Source organism: Dermacentor andersoni, chromosome 1 (assembly GCF_023375885.2).
Source record: "Dermacentor andersoni chromosome 1, qqDerAnde1_hic_scaffold, whole genome shotgun sequence".
In the NCBI taxonomy this organism is placed as follows: Eukaryota; Metazoa; Arthropoda; class Arachnida; order Ixodida; family Ixodidae; genus Dermacentor; species Dermacentor andersoni.
Genome location: NC_092814.1, coordinates 203,810,188 through 203,828,938, shown reverse-complemented (window position 1 = coordinate 203,828,938; position 18,751 = coordinate 203,810,188). Strand labels below are relative to the sequence as shown.

Below are 18,751 nucleotides of genomic sequence, written 5' to 3'. Positions count from 1 at the left end.
GGTGACTCAAGTTTAACGGGCGATCTCTGCGCTGTTTCTAGTGGCAAAGATAACTTTTGAAAGCGTAAGACCTTAGTAGCCGAACAAAAAAAATAAATAATGGGGTTTAACGTGCCAAAACCACTTTCTGATTATGAGGCACGCCGTAGTGGAGGACTCAGGAAATTTTGACCACTTGGTGTTCTTTAACGTGCACCTAAATCACGGGAAGTACACGGGTGTTTTCGCATTTCGCCCCCACCGAAATGCGGCCGCCGTGGCCGGGATTCGATCCCGCGGCCTCGTGCTCAGCAGCCCAACACCATAGCCACTGAGCAACCACGGCGGGTAGTAGCCGAACAGTGGGAAGTACGTACGTCATCAGCTATGCCGTCAGTTTCAGCTGACAGTGCGCTATTCTATTCGGCATATAAATACAGTGCAGTACAAGTTCACAGTACTCCTTCCCCCCACTTTTTTCAAGTGCATGTGTCTTATGGGCTAGTTGGTGATAAATCGCTCGTGCAGCACTCAAGAACGCTGACGTACTAAAGGAAACATGACACAGCGCAGTCATGTTTGAGTCAGTGTGTCCTTATACTTGAGCACCACAAAAAGAAATTATCTGTTTGCAATATGTGCACCGTGTGCAACGCATAGGAGTACCTTCATCATGCAAGTCCTATGCATGCAGTCACGTATACCACGATTGCTTCGATGACTGCTTGAGAAGCAGCACGTACTGAATCAATGAAACTATAGTTGGCTTTCGATCTCTTTTTTGTTTATTGAAAGAGCAGATGGTGTCAGTGCTTCCGGGGAACGTGAAAAGGTGTCATCAGTGCTTTGTGAAGTCGGTATGAATAAACTGCCCAAATCTCTTCAGCTTCCACTAAAATGGTTCTCGCTGCGATACTATAAACGGTAGTCAGGCAAAAGGTCAACTCAAAACCAAAGTCCTAATTCATCCTCGCAGATTGTGTTTGATTAAGAAGGTAACACTTCCACTGCAACATTATGCTGCTGTACAGCATATCCGCTTGAAATAAATACATTCCGTAAAGGTGAACGACTGGGCCTACAATAACAAACTTTGTTGTAGCACTGCAAAAAGTGCTGCCATGCGTAACAGTCACAACAAAACTGCCGCGTGTCTAACCTACTTCCTCGGAGGCACCCCTATGAAGACTGTTCAGACCCTTCCCATTCTGGGTATAAGATTCAACCCTTCCCTCGACTGTTCCGCAAATGTCACCAGCACTGTATCTAAGAATCGTCACATTCTTGGGTTCGTGTCCAGTGTTTCCCTTCCCTGTGGACCTGAGGTTTTCCGAGCACTCTGCGCTTCTATCATTCTCCCACGGCTTGAGTACTGCTCATCAGTAAAGTCGCTGTACCAAACTCACGTCACTGACAAACTTGATTTTGTTCAGCGCCGGGCAACACGCACCCTTTACTTCCGTCTTTTCGGTCGTCGCAAGCTCATGCCAGCCAACGAGGATTGCCTCAAAGCCCTCAAGTGGCATATCCTGCAGTACTAGCGCCACATTTCACTAGTTTGTCTATTTTGCAGGTTGCTTGACAGCTCTCTGGACAGCCCTCATATTTCTTCTTTAGTCAGTCTGAAAAAGCGGTCAGCACAGCCTGAGCCCCATTACGCCTGTACAGCCCGACACAGCAACTACATGCTTATAGCTGTCATACAGAGCTATCTCTTCACCCCCTGGCCATTTGACTCCGCTTCCTTGCGACCGGACTGAATTGGCACTCCTGCGTGTTGGGCACCAATCGACTGTGTGCGTGTGTGCCTTGCTCTGCAATTGAGCAAGTGTGTGTGTGTGTGTGTGTGTGTGTGTGTGTGTGTGTGTGTGTGTGTGTGTGTGTGTGTGTGCGTGCGTGCGTGCGTGCGTGCGTGCGTGCGCGTGCGTGCGTGCGTGCGTGTGTGTGTGTGTGTGTGTGTGTGTGTGTGTGTGTGTGTGTGTGTGTGTGTGTGTGTGTGTGTGTGTGTGTGTGTGCGTGTGTGTGTGTGTGTGTGTGTGCGCACGTGAAGAGGCGGGGTGTTCTGCACCCTGCAAACTCCTTATCTAGATGGCTGGTTATCAGACGCTCTAGCGTACAGGCAACAGCCTTCTTTTAGTCTTGCGAGCTGTCTAGAGTGCCATGTTACCACTAAGATTATTATTATTATTATTATTATTATTATTATTATTATTAATATTATTATTATTATTATTATTATTATTATTATTATTATTATTATTATTATTATTATTATTAGAATCATCACTACGTGTTGAAGCCAGCGTGACACGTAATTCAAGATTTTTCTGGAGCTTCGTGCGCTCTCACTCTTCTAAAGAGAGCGACATAGATGTATGTCTTCTTGATGAAAATGGTTGTCTCGAACACTGCTGATGCCTTCGCAGAACATTTCCGTTCTGCATATGGTGTAAAAGATGCTTCAAGTAGCCTTCCTTCTCAGTCTGGCACGGTGTGTACGCTATAAGTCAATGAAGACCTTGCTTTCAACTGTATGAAGTCCCTCAAACCTCCCCTTTCTTGTGGTGTCGGTGGTATTTATTCCGCAGTGCTTAACCCTTTCAGATACTGTCTACACAATTGTGCGCAGCAGGATAGTGCATCAACAGCAAAAACACTGATGAAAGTGATGATATTTAAAATGTGTTTCATAATCTTGAAACAGTTATTATTGAAACTGTGCTGTAATTTTGAATAACGTGCAGAATGTTTTCGCAATATGAATGGTAAGGTAGATAGTTGGGTGATTTACTCGTTGTTAGTATATTTTTGCAACGTCATGCACCAGGCATAATTTTCAAGTGACTGGATACGTGCTTTTCAAGCTTTAGAGAACCCGGATCAGTTTATGTTCTCATATTTGATGTTCCTCTAGTGAGTTTTCTCATGGAGTCCACATTTTGTAACCTTGACCAAACTCAATAAGCAATTGACAATTCATAATATTTTCTGCAATAATGTGGTGAAAGCAAGATTTCAATCAACGAGAGCTGCCCCCATACATTTGAATAAGTGCTTCAATAGTACGACTTGGCAAATGGCAACAAAAGACACCTAATAGAACCCTCCAATTCTCGAGTTCGTATTGTCTGGCGGTATGTCATTTCATTATTGTCGAGAAAGACAGACTTGACATGTTGAAACCAGTTACAATAGAACATGGCCTTTGCAGAGTGAAAAGTTCTCTCGCAATACACTCAATGCCGCTCAATGTGAAGACCTCCCGATGCGGTGATGATGCGTCAAAACAACCTAGAAAGATAAATGAGGTGCTCCATGGGCAAGATTAGACAGAAACAAGAATAGGGAGTAGACAAGCTACGAATTACATAAATTTTAGTTGCTCTAGATGGTTTTTTGTGAACGCTACAGGTGTTTCAATTCTTTCCGCTGATTTTCTCTGTACCCACTTTTTCACGTTTCTTTCATACACCAACAAGCACAATTGTATTGACACGCATACTTCTTTACCTGCATCCGGTGACCGTATTTCACCAGCTAACAAGTGTGAAACGTTATCGCTCGGCGCAGGACGCACCTGCGCGTATAGGAAGTTCCCCGAATGTTTTCGATGGTTCTATCCGTTGTCTGTTGTCGAAAAACTTGTGTAATCTGATTGCATACGCGACACGAATTGTGCAATAGCTTCTGGAAGGCGCGCGGGCACCAGCGAATACGCTGGAACTTGCGACGACTGATGTATGAAAGCTGACGCGCTTGACCCACAGACGCTCGCCGAATTTGCTCGCCGCTATCGTTGCGAATGAGTGTTACTTTTGCTGGACACTAGTTTGCTAATAAATAGTTAAATTTGTAACTCCCACTTTTGACTCTGCATCATTTTTCACCGTCAGCACTACGTGACAATATTTCTAACACAAATTTTTCAATTATACTTTGCGCGCCTTTCTTACATAGTTGGCTGCGCAATGAGCTGCCAAAAATGAAATCGTACAACAGCTTTTGATATGATATGGCATAGCCGTGCAGGTGTTTGCAAAGCGATCTTGTAGACAGACGACGCGCGAGCGAGAGCGCTGATGTCGATATTTTGTGCACTATTTTTACTTCAAAGGAAAGAAGAAACTGTTGCGGCAGGCGTACATTCATTAATCAAACGTGTTTTCATATATAAAAGAGCATACAGATCACTAACTTATTGTTTAAAGCTTAGGTTACAGCGGGCTGTTTTAGGCCGGACTTGCACGATTGAAGACAAAATAGTCCAGCAACAGTGTGCCGCAGCCGAGTAGCGAGCGTCGGCGCGCGTCAGAGCTTGTGTCCAGTGGTTGAGTGCCCTTTTCCACCAACCGACGCGAAGCGACGTGTTCGCTTCTCGGCTCGTGCCGAAGCGTACCGACGCATGTCTGTGGTTAGGCGTTAAGGCATTGAAGAAGGAGTGGAAGCACAGCAAAGGACATGTTTGATTGCCAATAACTCCGCTCGCTTCTGCTGAACGCACTGCAGCACTTTTTGCGGCGAAGTATTTCGGAATTAGCTAATTTTACCTTTAAGCGCATTTGTGCACTTCAATAAAAAGTGATTCAGGACCCCTTTAACTTCTTTCTCCACATCTGGCCGCTTTTGTTGCCGACTTCTTCGCTTCGATGCAGCCGACTCCTTCAACTTTCTATTGCCGACTTCTTCAGTTCTTGTCTCTTGTTCTGCTGGTCTATTTGGACACGTACCTAGTGGCACATATCCATTCCGGGAGATTGGCCAAGAATGTTTATATACTCAGCGTCACATGCGCAGGTGCACATAACCAATGGCCCACGTTACCTATTCAGACACACACCCAGTGGTGCTTGAAGTTGCACATACTCAGCGACCCAAGTTGTATAATCGTCTGGACAGCAGCAACCAGCAGTCAGCAGCCGCAAAGCGGGGAGAAGAGACCAAAGCTTCATTTTAATAATCTGACACATGCGCGTGTGTGTACAAAGAAAGCCCTTTGATATGATCATTGCGCTGAAAATCAAACCCTTTTGAACCCCTTATTTGAACAGGCAATATTATGTAACTTACAAAACGAAACAAACCACCAGCTTTGATTACGCCAAGACGTTATTAGAGAAAAAAAACGTCTTCCAATAACGCGCATAGTCGACTCTGGAAGCAGTAGTTGAAAACTAAATGACTAAGCATCTCCGTAACTGCAGTATAGTCGCACAATGCGCTTAGAACCCACCGTGGCGGGTACACACACATTTGGCAAAACCACAGCGAGCAGTCGCCTATGGGTGGGAATCCTTCCCGTCGGATATTAGAGTGACGCGCCTTAGTTGTCGAGCGCATTGACAATTTCGGCAGCATGCGTATCGTGGAGTCTACTAATGTCTCTCGCTACAACGGGACATCTCGTTCAGCTCTTGTTTCACTTATGTCACACGAAAGCGACGCGGGCTGTAAGCGACTGTTCTGAGAGTTTACGGGCCCCTGAATAACGGAGCGCCTCCTTTTGCCTCGCGCTTCTTGCTGCAGGAGGACAGCAACGTTCTCGTAGTTGATTGGAGCGGATTGGCAGCCACGACGTACGCTAACGCAGCGGCCAACACGGCTGCCGTGGGGCGCACGCTAGCGCTGGTTGTGCAGCGGCTCGTGGAGGAGTTCCCGCTGCGCGCCGCGCTCGTGCATGCTATCGGATATAGCTTCGGCGCGCAGGTGGCCGGCTTCTTCGGGAGAAATGTCAAGAGGAATACGGGCACTCTCATTGCTCGTATAACAGGTGAGCCTCGAGAACGTAAACATGATAACCGGTATTGCAAGAAATTTCCACTCGGATTTCGTACTGAACTTCAGTGTTCGTTCACTTAAGCTACAGTCCTGTTTACTGCTTAGACGACCACGATGTGTACAGCTTCGGTTATAATGGCTGTCACTCGGTATCACCGTTGCTGTCACATGCATTCCTTGTTGGAATGGCCCAACAGACCTAACTGCGACATCTGCAGCTGCGATAATATAACTGCGCCGATGTTTTGTATACCTGCCCACGTTACAGTGCGGATAGGCAAGCGCTGTTTAGCGCTTGACACGTCGGACAATTACCCGCTATCGGCACAAAATATCGTAGGGCATTGACCATCGAGGACAACTGTCCTGAAGACTGCTAGTGCTTTACTTCCTTTTCTGCTGTGAATTCACGGCCTTTCGAGGTCTCTGGTCGTATTTAAGGCTATACCTCTCATTTGTTTGTGAAATTTGCATCACTTCTTTCTTTCTTTCCTTCCCACTCTTTTTCTAACCCCTTTTTTCATACCCGCGCGCAGAGTAGTATATCAGAGACACATCTTGGTAAATTCCTTTCCCTGCCTGCTTTGACTTTAATTTCACGAAGTGCGCCATTGCCTAGTATTCCTAGCATGAAATCAATGTAGACAAGGCCCGCAATAATCCAGCAAAGTTGCCTCAGAACCCCCAGCAGTTACTCGCTGGCCCGAGGTCAGGTACAGCATTCAACAATATAAGAACCCTTCCTTTAGGTAAAACCAGGCAATGAGTCAACAGCCTCTCAATCCAATGACCGACACTTTGCCGACAACGTTTGTATTTCGATGTAATAGTTCTGCGGAAACCCGCAAGGTGGAGAGACGTAATTAATAAAGGGAAAATCATACATCCACCCGTTCGTAGCAATTGATACAAAAGAAACCCATACGGGTTCCTCGAAAGAAAAGCCTCGCAGTTGAAGAAAAATTCGTCCTGGTCCGGGAATATTTTTACGGGTTTCCGCAGAACGATTACGTGAAACTCTTGCCTTTGCTTCGAGTTGTGGACAAATTCGACTTCGGCCTGCCATCTGCTAGCCGCCTGGTTAGCTCAAGTCGTAAAGCGGCTGCCCCGGAAAGGCGGTGGTCCCGGGTTCGAGTCCCGGATCAGGACGAATTTTTCGTTCGAGGAACCCGTATGGGTTTCCTTTGTAGCAATTGCTACGAACGGGTGGATGTCTGATTTTTCCTTTATTAACGTTTGTATTTCGTACTTGAAGTCAGGAGGTGACGCAAAAGCTGTATGCGTTTGTACCAAACCTATAACTGCTGACAACATTAGGAAAATTCTGAAGACGAATTTCGCAAGCTGGATGAAATGTTGAATAGCCGTCATACAGAATGCTGACGCCGAATTTACTACGGCGATACAGTGTGTGATACAATATGAGCGGTAGTATGTCAAACACAGGCTTTCATGTAGTGTCGATATTTTGTTGAAGAGTTTCAATTTTTTTCGACAAAGATTTGTAAGTGTCATTGTCTTTGCATAATTGCAAAAATTTATTCACCCTGTAGCTCTTACAGTCGTTTTTAAAAAAACAATTAGAGCGCGTCCCCTCGGGCCCTATAAAGTAAAATGATTCCAATCTATTTTTATTTCGATCTCCTGATGCCAAATTTACGTTACCGCCGACGCAAGCATCGGGCGGTAACCGGCAGCGTTGTTTGAAAAGCTCAATCAAATGCGCTCTTCGTTTATAGGAGGTCACTCTTTTTTTGCTTTCAAAGCGAGTAGCATTGCCCATATTGAACAGGTTTTCTTATCTAATTGGCTAAACAGAGGCGAAGAACACGCTCAAATGGAGATAGTTTCGATGGGGCCGAGCCATCCCAGTTAAAGTAAATAACCGATTGAAGAGGGCAGTGGCGGCTTCTGCGATTGGTCCGCTTCCCCTTACTTACCTTGTGGTGGCTGGTCGAAAATCGCGGCGGCGTGCAAAAGAACGTCAAAAATGCCGCAGAGCAGATGCTCAGCAAAGAAGAGCTGGCAAAGTGAGGTCGTATACATGCCTAAAGGGCCCGATAACGTTATCACGTATATCTGTCCACTTGCATATGAGTGGACAGATATACGAAGTAAGGAGAGTAGTTTTACCGGTCGTATAAACTTGTAAACATAGGCATACCAACTAAATTAACAAGCATGGTGTCACGCACGCACAAGCAAACTGGAACACATCTCACTCGATGACCGCAGAAACTCGCTGTCGAGACAGGGGAGTGAGGAAGCGCGGTCGCAGCAGCGAGCGAATTGACCTTCCTGCTGCCTCTCGCATCAACGCGAACTAGGCCGCGAAAACACAGCGCACGGTGGACTCTGTCCCCGTCGCAGACGGCTTTCAAGATGCAGCGGCACGGAGAAGAACTCGCCCCCCCCCCCCCCTCCCTACCCTCGCCCCGGAGCCTTCCGTGCGACTGAAAACGGCGCGCTTCCTCCCCACCTTTCTCCTTTTCGTGCGCGAGATTCAGCCGCGATCGCCGGCTCACCCTCGCACGCTTTCGCTCGCACATACAGCATACGACGCACGGTGACGATTTTACCGCTCTTAGACATTATACAGAACCTCACGGCGACGGCGACAGCAGAAATGAGCCTGGAGTGTCCATATGATTGCTGCCACCATAATACTGGAGCTAGTCGAGCATTTAAGTGATCATCATCATTATCATCATCATCAGCCTGGCTACGCCTACTGCCGGCCAAAGCCTCTCCCGGGCATGTGCTAATTGTGGCCATGTTGTCCTTGCAAACTTCTTAATCTCATCCGCCCACCTAATTTTCTGCCGCACCCTGTTACGCTTCACTTCTCTTGTAATCCAATCGGTAACTCTTAATAACCATCGGTTATCTTCCCTCCTCATTACATGTCCTGCCCATGCCCATTTCTTTTTCTTGATTTCAACTAAGATGTCATTAACCCGCGTTTGTTCACTGACCCAATCTGCTCTTTTCTTATGCCTTAACGTTACACCCATCATTCTTCTTTCCATATCTCGTTGCGTCGTCCTCAATTTAAGCAGAACCATTTTCGTAAGCCTCCAGGTTTTCGCCCCATACGTGAGTACTGGTAAGACACAGCTGTTATACACTTTTCTCTTGAGGGATAGTGGCATCCTGCTGTTCATGATTTGAGAATGCCTGCCAAACGCACCCCAGCCCATTCTTATTCTTCTGGTTATTTCAGTCTCATGATCCGGATCCGTGGTCACTACCTGCCCTAAGTAGATGTATTCCCTTACCACTTCCAGTGCCTCGCCACCTATCGTAAACGGCTGTTCTCTTCCGAGAATGTTAAACATTACTTTAGTTTTTTGGAGATTAATTTTGAGACCCACCCTTCTGCTTTGCCTCCCCAGGTCAGTGAGCACGCATTGCAATTGGTCTCCTGAATTACTAAGCAAGGCAATATCATCAGCGAATCGCAAGTTACTAAGGTATTCTCCATTAACTCTTATCCCCAATTCTTCCCAATCTAGGTCCCTGAATACCTCCTGTAAACACGCTGTGAATAGCATTGCAGAGATCATATCTCCCTGCCTGACGCCTTTCTTTATCGGGATTTTGTTGCTTTCTTTATGGAGGACTGCGGTGGCTGTGGAGCCGCTATAGATATATTTCAGTATTTTTACATATGGCTCATCTACACCCTGATTCCGTAGTGCCTCCATGACTGCTGAGGTTTCGACTGAATCAAATGCTTTTTCGTAATCAATGAAGGCTATATATAAGGGTTGGTTATATTCCGCACATTTCTCTATCACCTGATTGATAGTGTGAATATGGTCTATTGTTGAGTAGCCTTTACGAAATTCTGCCTGGTCCTTTGGTTGACAGAAGTCTAAGGTGTTCCTGATTCAATTTGCGATTACCTTAGTAAATATTTCGTGGGCAATGGACAGTAAGCTGATCTGTCTATAATTTCTCACGTCTTTGGCGTCCCCTTTCTTATGGATTAAGATTATGTTGGCGTTCTTCCAAGAATCCGGTACGCTCAAGGTCATGAGGCGTTGCGTATACAGGGTGGCCAGTTTTTCTAGAACAGTATGCCCACCATCCTTCAACAAATCTGCTGTTACCTGATCCACCCCAGTTGCCTTCCCCCTTTGCATAGCTCCCAAGGCTTTCTTTACTTCTTCTGGCGTTACTTTGGGGATGTCAAATTCCTCTAGACTATTCCCCCTTCCATTATCGTTGTGGGTGCCAATGGTACTGTATAAATCTCTATAGAACTCCTCAGCTACTTGAACTATGTTATCCATATTAGTAATGATATTGCCGGCTTTGTCTCTCAACGCATACATCTGATTCTTCCCTATTCCTAGTTTCTTCTTCACTGCGTTTAGGCTTCCTCCGTTCCTGAGAGCATGCTCAATTCTATCCATATTACACTTCCTTATGACAGCCATCTTACGTTTGTTGATTAACTTGGAAAGTTCTGCCAGTTCTGTTCTAGCTGTAGGTTTAGAGGCTGTCACACATTGGCGTTTCTTAATCAGATCTTTCGTCTCCTGCGATAGCTAGCTTGCCGGTATCATTTCTAACAAAGTTACCACCGACTTCAATTGCACACTCCTTAATGATGCCCATAATATTGTCGTTCATTGCTTCAACACTAAGGTCCTCTTCCTGTGTTAAACCGAATACCTGTTCTGTAGCTTGATCCGGAATTCCTCTATTTTCCCTCTTACCACTAAGTCATTGATCGGCTTCTTATGGAAGAAACTGGTGCATAAGAAGCCGATCAATGAGTTACCGGTAAGAGGGAAAATTGAGGAATTCCGGATTCTTAAGTGATCACTGCTCTCAAATTATCGTCGTCTGACTGACTTGACCGCGTCGTGCCCTCTACGGCGTGTGAAAGCGTTCCCACTGAAGCAGCCTTACGGATACTGAAATCTTGTAGGCCGCAACCTGTTCTTTCAGTGAGCAACGTTGCGCTGTAATTAATACTGCGCAGATTTTCCCTTGGTAAACTTGCTCGGCGTTCATTACGCGTGCAGTTGAAAAATTGTGCAGTATCAATTTTACCATCATTTGCCAGTCGCTATCCTCACATAAAGAAGTAGCAGGCAACGAGGCAGCTTAGTGTTTTGACACACACACTTAAAGTTTACGTCCTCTGGGGATTACCTTGTCCCACAACGATAATCACCATCTGCCGTGCTTGCGTTTCCTTTCTTGAAAACGCCGTGATCGTTACTTTCCTGTCGAGAATGCTCTCTCGTGCTGATAATGCGCATGCCGTTCATGACTTGGAAGTAACGGGCTTGACGATTATTGTTGTGTGGCAAATATACACCCCAAAGGGTGCAACTGTTTCTAGAGTGCAGGGCGAACAAATAGGGTGCCTCAGGATGCAGAGTCATGAAACCGGCAATCTTAAGACACGGCCTCTCATTGTAGTCTCTACCACACGAAACATGTGTGTTTAAGCAAGAGAAAGCACAGAATTTATTATAGAAAAGACAGATAGGTCAGCCTGAGCTACACTCTTAAACAAATCTACACCCTTTGGGTCGTATCTTGCCACACAACTATAATCGTGATCTGTCTGGTCCGCATTTCCCTTCTATAACGCTGCGAGCACGGTACTTCCAAGTCACTGACGGCATGCGCGTTATCTGCATGACAGAGCATTCTCGATAGGAAAGTAGCGAGCGGGGTGTTTTCAAGAAAGGAAACGCGAGCAAGACAGATGACGATTATTGTTGTGTGGCCACTGGCAAGGTATGACCCAAATGGTGTAGATTTGGGGCGCTATTCTGGACACGCATGGCGGCTGCACGGCCGCCATTATCCGCCATGTTTACTCTCTGATTGGCTGTCGAGAGGTCACGTATTTTGAAATTTGTGCCGGGAAGCGGAAGTATTGCAAAATGCAATTTTGCGTTTTCATCAAGATGACGAAACGTGACGTGGAGCTGCAAATTTCATGGACTCATACATTTTTTTGGTCCTTGGCAGATATATTGGGATGTTAGCGCTTCAAAAAGAATGTGAGCGGTAGCGTGCAGAAGCCAGTGCAATGCATCTGCAATTGCGCGAATATGTGGTGGCGATCCTAGATATGCGCCATGCCAGCTTGCTGATTGGCCGAAGGAATATCTCATGAGGAGCGTCACAGGAAGGGCTGTTTCGTAAACGTCATTTTGACGATGCGTGACGTTGCGCTGGGCCGCCATTGCTGAGATTTTCCGCCATAATTTTTGCTGCGACGAGCCGCGCGAATTATGCTAATGAGCAGCCATATGCAATGGCAGCCGAGAGGAATGCGTATCGCCACATTTTCCCCGTCGTTTGGCACCACGAAAATCTTTTGTTCATACCGCGTGCTCATAGTATTTGCATCGCTCTCGGGTGGTGTTGGCATTTGTGTTTGGGCCATCATTTTTTAAAAGAACGCGTTTATACGAAATAATATTGGTTGAACATAGCAAACTTTCGGCAATGTTGTCCACTTTTCACTGCTGCATTTGTATTGTAATCAAGATTAATGCATTTTCGCACAATCAAAAGTTATGACAACGGCCTCTTTCTAATTTGTAAAAAGGAAATGTACGCAAGGCGGCGCCTTGAAGTTTCCTCCCGCGGTGCGAGTAACCAGCGAAATGAACAAGAGATGGCAGCGCCGGCGCTTGCGTCGCGCTAGTGGATATCTCTGGCGCGCGCAACGCTATCGGTGATACTCGGCCGTTTCTCAGCCAGCCGAGTCGGGCTGAGTCACTTGCGTTTCACGAGTTAGCGATAACGTGGCCTAGAACGTGCGCGCATCACCACTGGTAGGTCGCGTATGTTGTCTCAAGCAAGAAAACAAGCGCGTTGGCGCCAACGTGCGATGACTCATTCCATTTTCCGGCGACACGCATTCTAGCTATTGAAGCAGACGACGGCTTGTACGCAGCAGACGACGGAAGCGAGAAGCGTTTTCGACGGAATAATCATACGCTTTGAGATAGCTGCTTTATTTTTACTGCGGAGGAAAACTGTTTCGCTTTACCGATAACGCTACATTCAGTGCCTTCATTTCAGTTTCCTAGGCGAAACGTCAAGTTGGCGTCACGTTAGGTAAGCAAAACTGGGCCACCAGCGCCATTTTGTTTGCGTCGCGCCTACGTCACGCACCGAAGAAAATGGCGGAATGTCCAGAATAGCGCCCTTGTTTAAGAGTGTAGTATGCTCTGATCTGCTACTTTGCACAGGTAACGGAAGAAAGGGACTTCGCAGAACTGAAGCCACCTTCCTTTATCGCATCCGCACGGAGTCAGCGCCGACACCTACTTGGAGGTACAAGACAGTACTGAACGCGTCACTGCCGTGTGCGCCTTGTCCACCACGTGGTGCCATTGGCCGTATTTTTTAGAGAGCTTTGAATGTCATGTTTATTTACAACATGCACAAAGTACAGTGTTGAAGGCCACCCTGGCAAGAAAGCTGTAAACATACAGCTTGACGACCACCAGGCTGCATCAGCATCACACACATCCGTAATACAAACAATAAGCTTTCGTAAGTAGCTTCATTAATGCAACACGTGGTATATATCCACTTCCCTGGGCATGAATACATCTACATACATGTAGATGTATGTAGATGTCTTCGAACATGTCTGGGGCTACCTCGAAATGCTTCAACCGTGGCAACAATTGCCACCGCGAGAGACCACCCAATAAGGACCTATTTAGATATCGACGCACTCCGGGTGCATGTTCGCCATATATCAAGAGTCCCTGACCACCATCTCGCTCGCTTGCCTGAGAAAAGACCCAGGGCAGCGTTCTCCAGATCAATTGCGGCTAACCGGCACTCTTTGTCTTTAAGGCACTCACCCGCAACAAGAACGCCGTCCCCTATGTGGTGCTTGAAGAAGCCTCCAGTGTACCTTGCTGTTCCAGGAATAGTGAAGAAAGCTAGCCTGACCACCTCGGCTCTCAAGCAGATCACATTGGAACTTCTGCATTGTTCATACGCTAACCGAATTCATGTTTACACGGATGGTTCCGTTTCGGAAAATTCTACGGGCGCCGTTGTTCTACCATCTCAATCGGTCGTCATCAAGTTTAAGACATCACACGTAACGACATCTACAGGCTCTGAACTGGCCGCTCTTCGCGCTGCTGTCGAATACATTGAAAAAGAACCGCCCAACAAATGGGCAATATTTTGTGACTCGAAAGCAGCCCTCCAGAGCTTGCGAAGTTTACGACGTTGCAATTATGAACAGCTGGTGCCACAAATCAACGAAACCTGCCATTGCGCTTCTGAAAGAGGACATGATATCATATTTCAGTGGCTGCCGGGACATTGTGGCATCGTTGGTAATCACCTCGCCGATGACGCTGCCCGACGCGCCCAGGCTGGCTCACCGACACTCCTTACACCTTTATCCAGAGTCGATGCTGCAAGAGAGCTTCGCAATCTCGCTCGTACAATCACGTTAGGTTGCTGGCATACACCACAGAACTCTAAGTGTCGTTTACACAGCCTCGACCCATCACTGAAACTTACATTACCAGCGAACCTTCCACGACGTGACGCAACACTGCTGTGTCGGCTGTGGGTAGGAGTAGCATTCACCAACTCGTACAGCTATCGTATTGGAATGGCGGATTCACCAATGTGCGCTAAGTGCAAGTGTGAAGAGACCATCAGTCACCTTCTGTGCCACTGTTCTCGCTTCGATAATCAACGCGAGGCTCTCCAGTGTGCCTTAAATAGACTGGATGACAGGCCATTTACGGAAGCGAAGATCTTGGGAGCCTGGCCTCACAGTTCATTGGCCCAGAAAGCAGTTCGAGCGCTTTTTCGCTACCTGAGGGCAACAGACTTGAGTGCCCGACTGTAGACATCCTACACCTAAGTTCTCTCTCTCCCTCTTTCACTCCTCATTCCCCTCTCCACGTGTAGGGTAGCAAACTGGACTCAGTCTGGTTAACCTCCCTGCCTTTCCGTCTTCTCTTCTCTCTCTCTCTCTCTCTCTCTCTACATACATGTATGTAGATGTATGCACACCGAAAAAATGAAATGTTGTTATTAGAAAGACAAGCGCAGAAGAGCCAAGCGCACAAGCGAGAGTGACATTCTGTACTGGATATATGGGCACCAGATGCGTAGAGGGAGGTGTTTAGGATTCTTCTCGAATTTCTATGCGATACAAAGCTGTAATGTGAAAGGTAAGCCGTGTAGGCAGGCTGACAGCGTGAGGTGACTTTGGTGGTGCGTAACTTGGGGCTCCCACTTTAACCTGTCCTGGTGGTTTGTTTTGCCTGTATGCGCTTGGATTGGCTTCACGCTCAACTGCCCTTGATAAGTGGAGCTAGGGCAGAGCAATTGCCGGCCATTTTTTCTAAGACTAGTTCAGTGCGCAGCTATTCCTCGTACTCCCCGATGTTTTCATGCTTCTACCGCATCAGTTTTCGTCATCTATATTTTTTTTTTCCTTTAAGCCTGATGGCCCGAAGTACCAGCTACTACCGAAATTAAACCAAGTCCACAGGAAGGCATTTGTGCAACTGTTTCTTTCCTTATAGAAAAAATTCAGCCCCGATTACATGAAAAGTCGTAGCCCCTCACCTGTCAACGCACTATTACTTCTCAATATTAAATACGCACGCGTTACCGCGTTACTTTGTTGCCCTGATAAATCACGAGAGATGTGGGTGCCTTTAGGGCGTGTAACAAGCACTTCTGCCGCAGCCCGTTTCATCTTCCACCCAAACAAAAGGTTGAAGGGTACTCGAACGTACATAAACGTGTTTTTCCTCACGCACGTGGTGTCTTGAGGAAACAAACGAAGCCTGGAGGCGATGCTTGTACCGAAGTCCCTTCTCGCTTCGTTAGCGTGTTGGAGCGCTGCTCCTTGTGTTGCGCAATGTATCAGTTTACTTCGCGGAGATATCCCGCCGCACCTACTTGAAATTGCTTCCTCGAAAGCGCTACTCTTCTCTTTCACTCAATTTCTATTCATTCTTGAAGAGTGTCCTTGAAATCATGTATGAGGCATTACGACTTGTTGCCCTGGAGCATTTACGAAACAAAACTTGGAACAGCGCCACTTGAGGCGCCCTTCTCTTTTGTTTTTTTCATCACCTTCGGCACAGCAAGAGCATGAACTGCTGCCTGAAGTTTATTTCTTACTTTATTAATTTCGTGTATAAGTCTAGCAGGGGCTGACCTCTCGGATGACGCAGGCTAACTGTTTCTCAGGAAGATGGGGCCCTATAACGTAAAACTATTCCAATATGTTTCTATTCCAATCTCCTGACGTCAAATTTGCGTAATCACCGACGCAAGCACCGGGTGGTCACCCGCAGGGTTGTCTGAACAGACCAATCAAACGTTCTCCTCGTTCATAGGAGGTCACTTTTGTTTGCTTGAAAAACGAATAACATTGCCTACGCTGAGCGGCTTGTCGTATCTAATTGGCTGACAAGAGGCGAGGAGAACGCTCAAGTGGAGAGGGATTCACTGGGGCCGAGCCACTGCACTGAAAATCGATAACCGTATGAAGAGGGTGGTGCCGGCGTCTGCGATTGGTCGGCTTTCTCTTACTTAGCTTGCGGTGGCTGGTCGAAAATGACGGCGGCATGCAACGGAAGCTTAAGAATGACGCTAAAACGGATCTTCAGCAAAAAGAGTTAGCCAAATGAGTTCGTAAACGTGCCGCAAGTGCTAGAAAACCTTACACGGCCACGCAAGAAGGTTTATTATACGCAAATAAACCCATGGTCTCCGGCAGGTGCGAGTAGCCAGCGCCTGAGCTATCGGCGGCAGCTATCTTTTATTCCTTTCGGAACGGGGCAGCCTGCGGCAATTCAGAAGAAAATTCAGTTTTGTTCGGCATATTAATGCATCTTTAAAGCGTACACGTCACTTTGACGCAGTGAGATTTTGCTGTTTTGTGACGTCGCGTGACAGGCAAGTGAAGTGTGTGCAGCCCGAAAGCTTTTGACCAATAGCCGAGGGCTAATGGCGAAAAGGCGTCGAATCAGAAATAACTGTTTTTCTTTTGTTCGGTCAAATCATGCATAATCAATGCGTATCCGTCATATCAGATTGGGAGCTATCGCGGTTTTCGTGACGTCGCGTGACTGGGGGTGGTCCAAAAGATGTTTGACCAATCGCGGAGGGCTGATTGCAGAATTGGAATAGAAAAGTTTGGAATAGTTTTACTTTATAGAGCCCATGGTATTAAACGTTCTCTGTAAAGACTAAAAGAATATGAAAGCGAAGGAATAAGATGTAAGATGAATAAAACATAAAGCATCATTATCCCAATATCATCGCCCAAGAAGAAAGTGCCCAAATTTCAGAAAATTTTTGCCCTAAGAAACTGAATTTCTTACTGAAGTATGAAATATTGCTACCGTGGACTCTCACGGAATAAATCAGCGCAACGTTCTTCGCATTGAGCTTCCATAACTGACCGCTTATTTCCTATTTATTAAAAGTGAGCTGTTTATCAAGTATTCGTATCGTATTAAGTATCGATGCTAAATAATTTTTTTTTCACGCCAGGAAAAACTGCCATCCATGTGACTAGCAGAATTCTACAAAGCGACCAATTGCGGTGTCCTCAAACTAGAAAAAAAAATTATCCCGATCCGGAGAGCGCACACCAGACCGACAACTTTCCCGGGTGGTCAGTTTACCATCTAAGCTAATCAGGAAGTTAGTGGATGGATGAGTGAGGCCCAATTAATCGAAACTCTGGAAACTTGGGTCGGGACAGTGTAGCGATTATATTCCAATTATTTTCCTTTCCGCTCTTGGTCTGTGGTCAGAGCGGCGCTCCGCCTGCATTATCGCCAGGATTGGCAGGTAGTGAGCGATGGATAACAAGAATGGAATTGGAATCGAGCAAAAGGAGTCCTTACGTTACACCGGCTTTGAACAAATGAATTATTCACATACGTTCTGCGCGAATGTGCAAGGCAGAGTATGTATCGAGTAAGAAAAAAATTGCCATCCACAAGAAAGCAGCAGAATGGCAGTTTTGCGGGCTTACTAAATTTTACCAAACTAGCGTATTACGCACGCTGTAACGATGGAAAGCATAATTACAAGAAGATAATTAACTATAACGTAGGTATTTTGTTTTATAAGCCGATAACCAATTAGCTCCCAGTTTATCTAATTTCGAAATCAGCTTTACTGAATGCTAGCATACAAGATTTGCACCTAACAAAAAACTTAATTTTCTCAAAGTTCGCTCTATTTGTGGTGAATTCCCATTTCATTCTTTTTTCTTTTAGTTTTCTTCCTTTCTCACTGTGTATCATAACGCTTTTGATACTTTTATCTATGTTGGCACTCTACCTTATTTTCAGTATAGCTCATAGTTTCTTTTAGCATTTTTTTTTAGAATTTATGTCTTTGCATATATATAACATTCATAAAAGAAAATGGACGAACCTTATGGTATGGATGGCATGGGTTTTTACTGACGTTTCGGCCGGAAGACCGCCCTTTGTCACTCGGGCGAAGACCGGTCCTCCAGCCAAAACGTCAGTAAAAACCTATGACATAAGGTTCGTCCATTTTCTTTGATGAATGTTTGTTATACCTGCGGGTCTGGCACGAAACCCTTCGTCTTGTATGCATATATCTATATATATATATATATATATATATATATATATATATATATATATATATATATATATATATATATATATATATATATGTCTATGTGTGTGTGTGTGTGTGTGTGTGTGTGTGTGTGTGTGTGTGAAAAACGAACAAATTACATTGAATTAGGCTTACAATCTACGCGCATAATTACACATGCGCGTTGCACAGCACAGCAGAAACGTATGCCTGTCACGTACAGCTTGGACGTACAGCAATCCAACCAAGGCATTGAGCAACGCCACGGCCCACTCTAGCTTGTTTTAAAAAACTGCCGAGAGTAATGCAGTATACGGGTGAAATATCAGCAAAATATTGTTTACCATCGAAT

General features: G+C 45.9%; 1 protein-coding gene across 3 annotated transcripts in view; it reads left to right on the top strand.

Moving 5' to 3' along the window:
- Nucleotides 1–18,751, top strand: part of LOC126547028 (endothelial lipase-like) — a 70,836-nt gene that overhangs the window by 14,818 nt on the left and 37,267 nt on the right. For all 3 annotated transcript variants that reach the window (XM_072288957.1, XM_072288952.1, XM_050194847.3), the window contains one exon: nt 5,503–5,746. In XM_072288957.1, the coding sequence (XP_072145058.1) occupies nt 5,503–5,746 (244 nt within the window). The remainder of the gene's footprint in view (nt 1–5,502; nt 5,747–18,751) is intronic.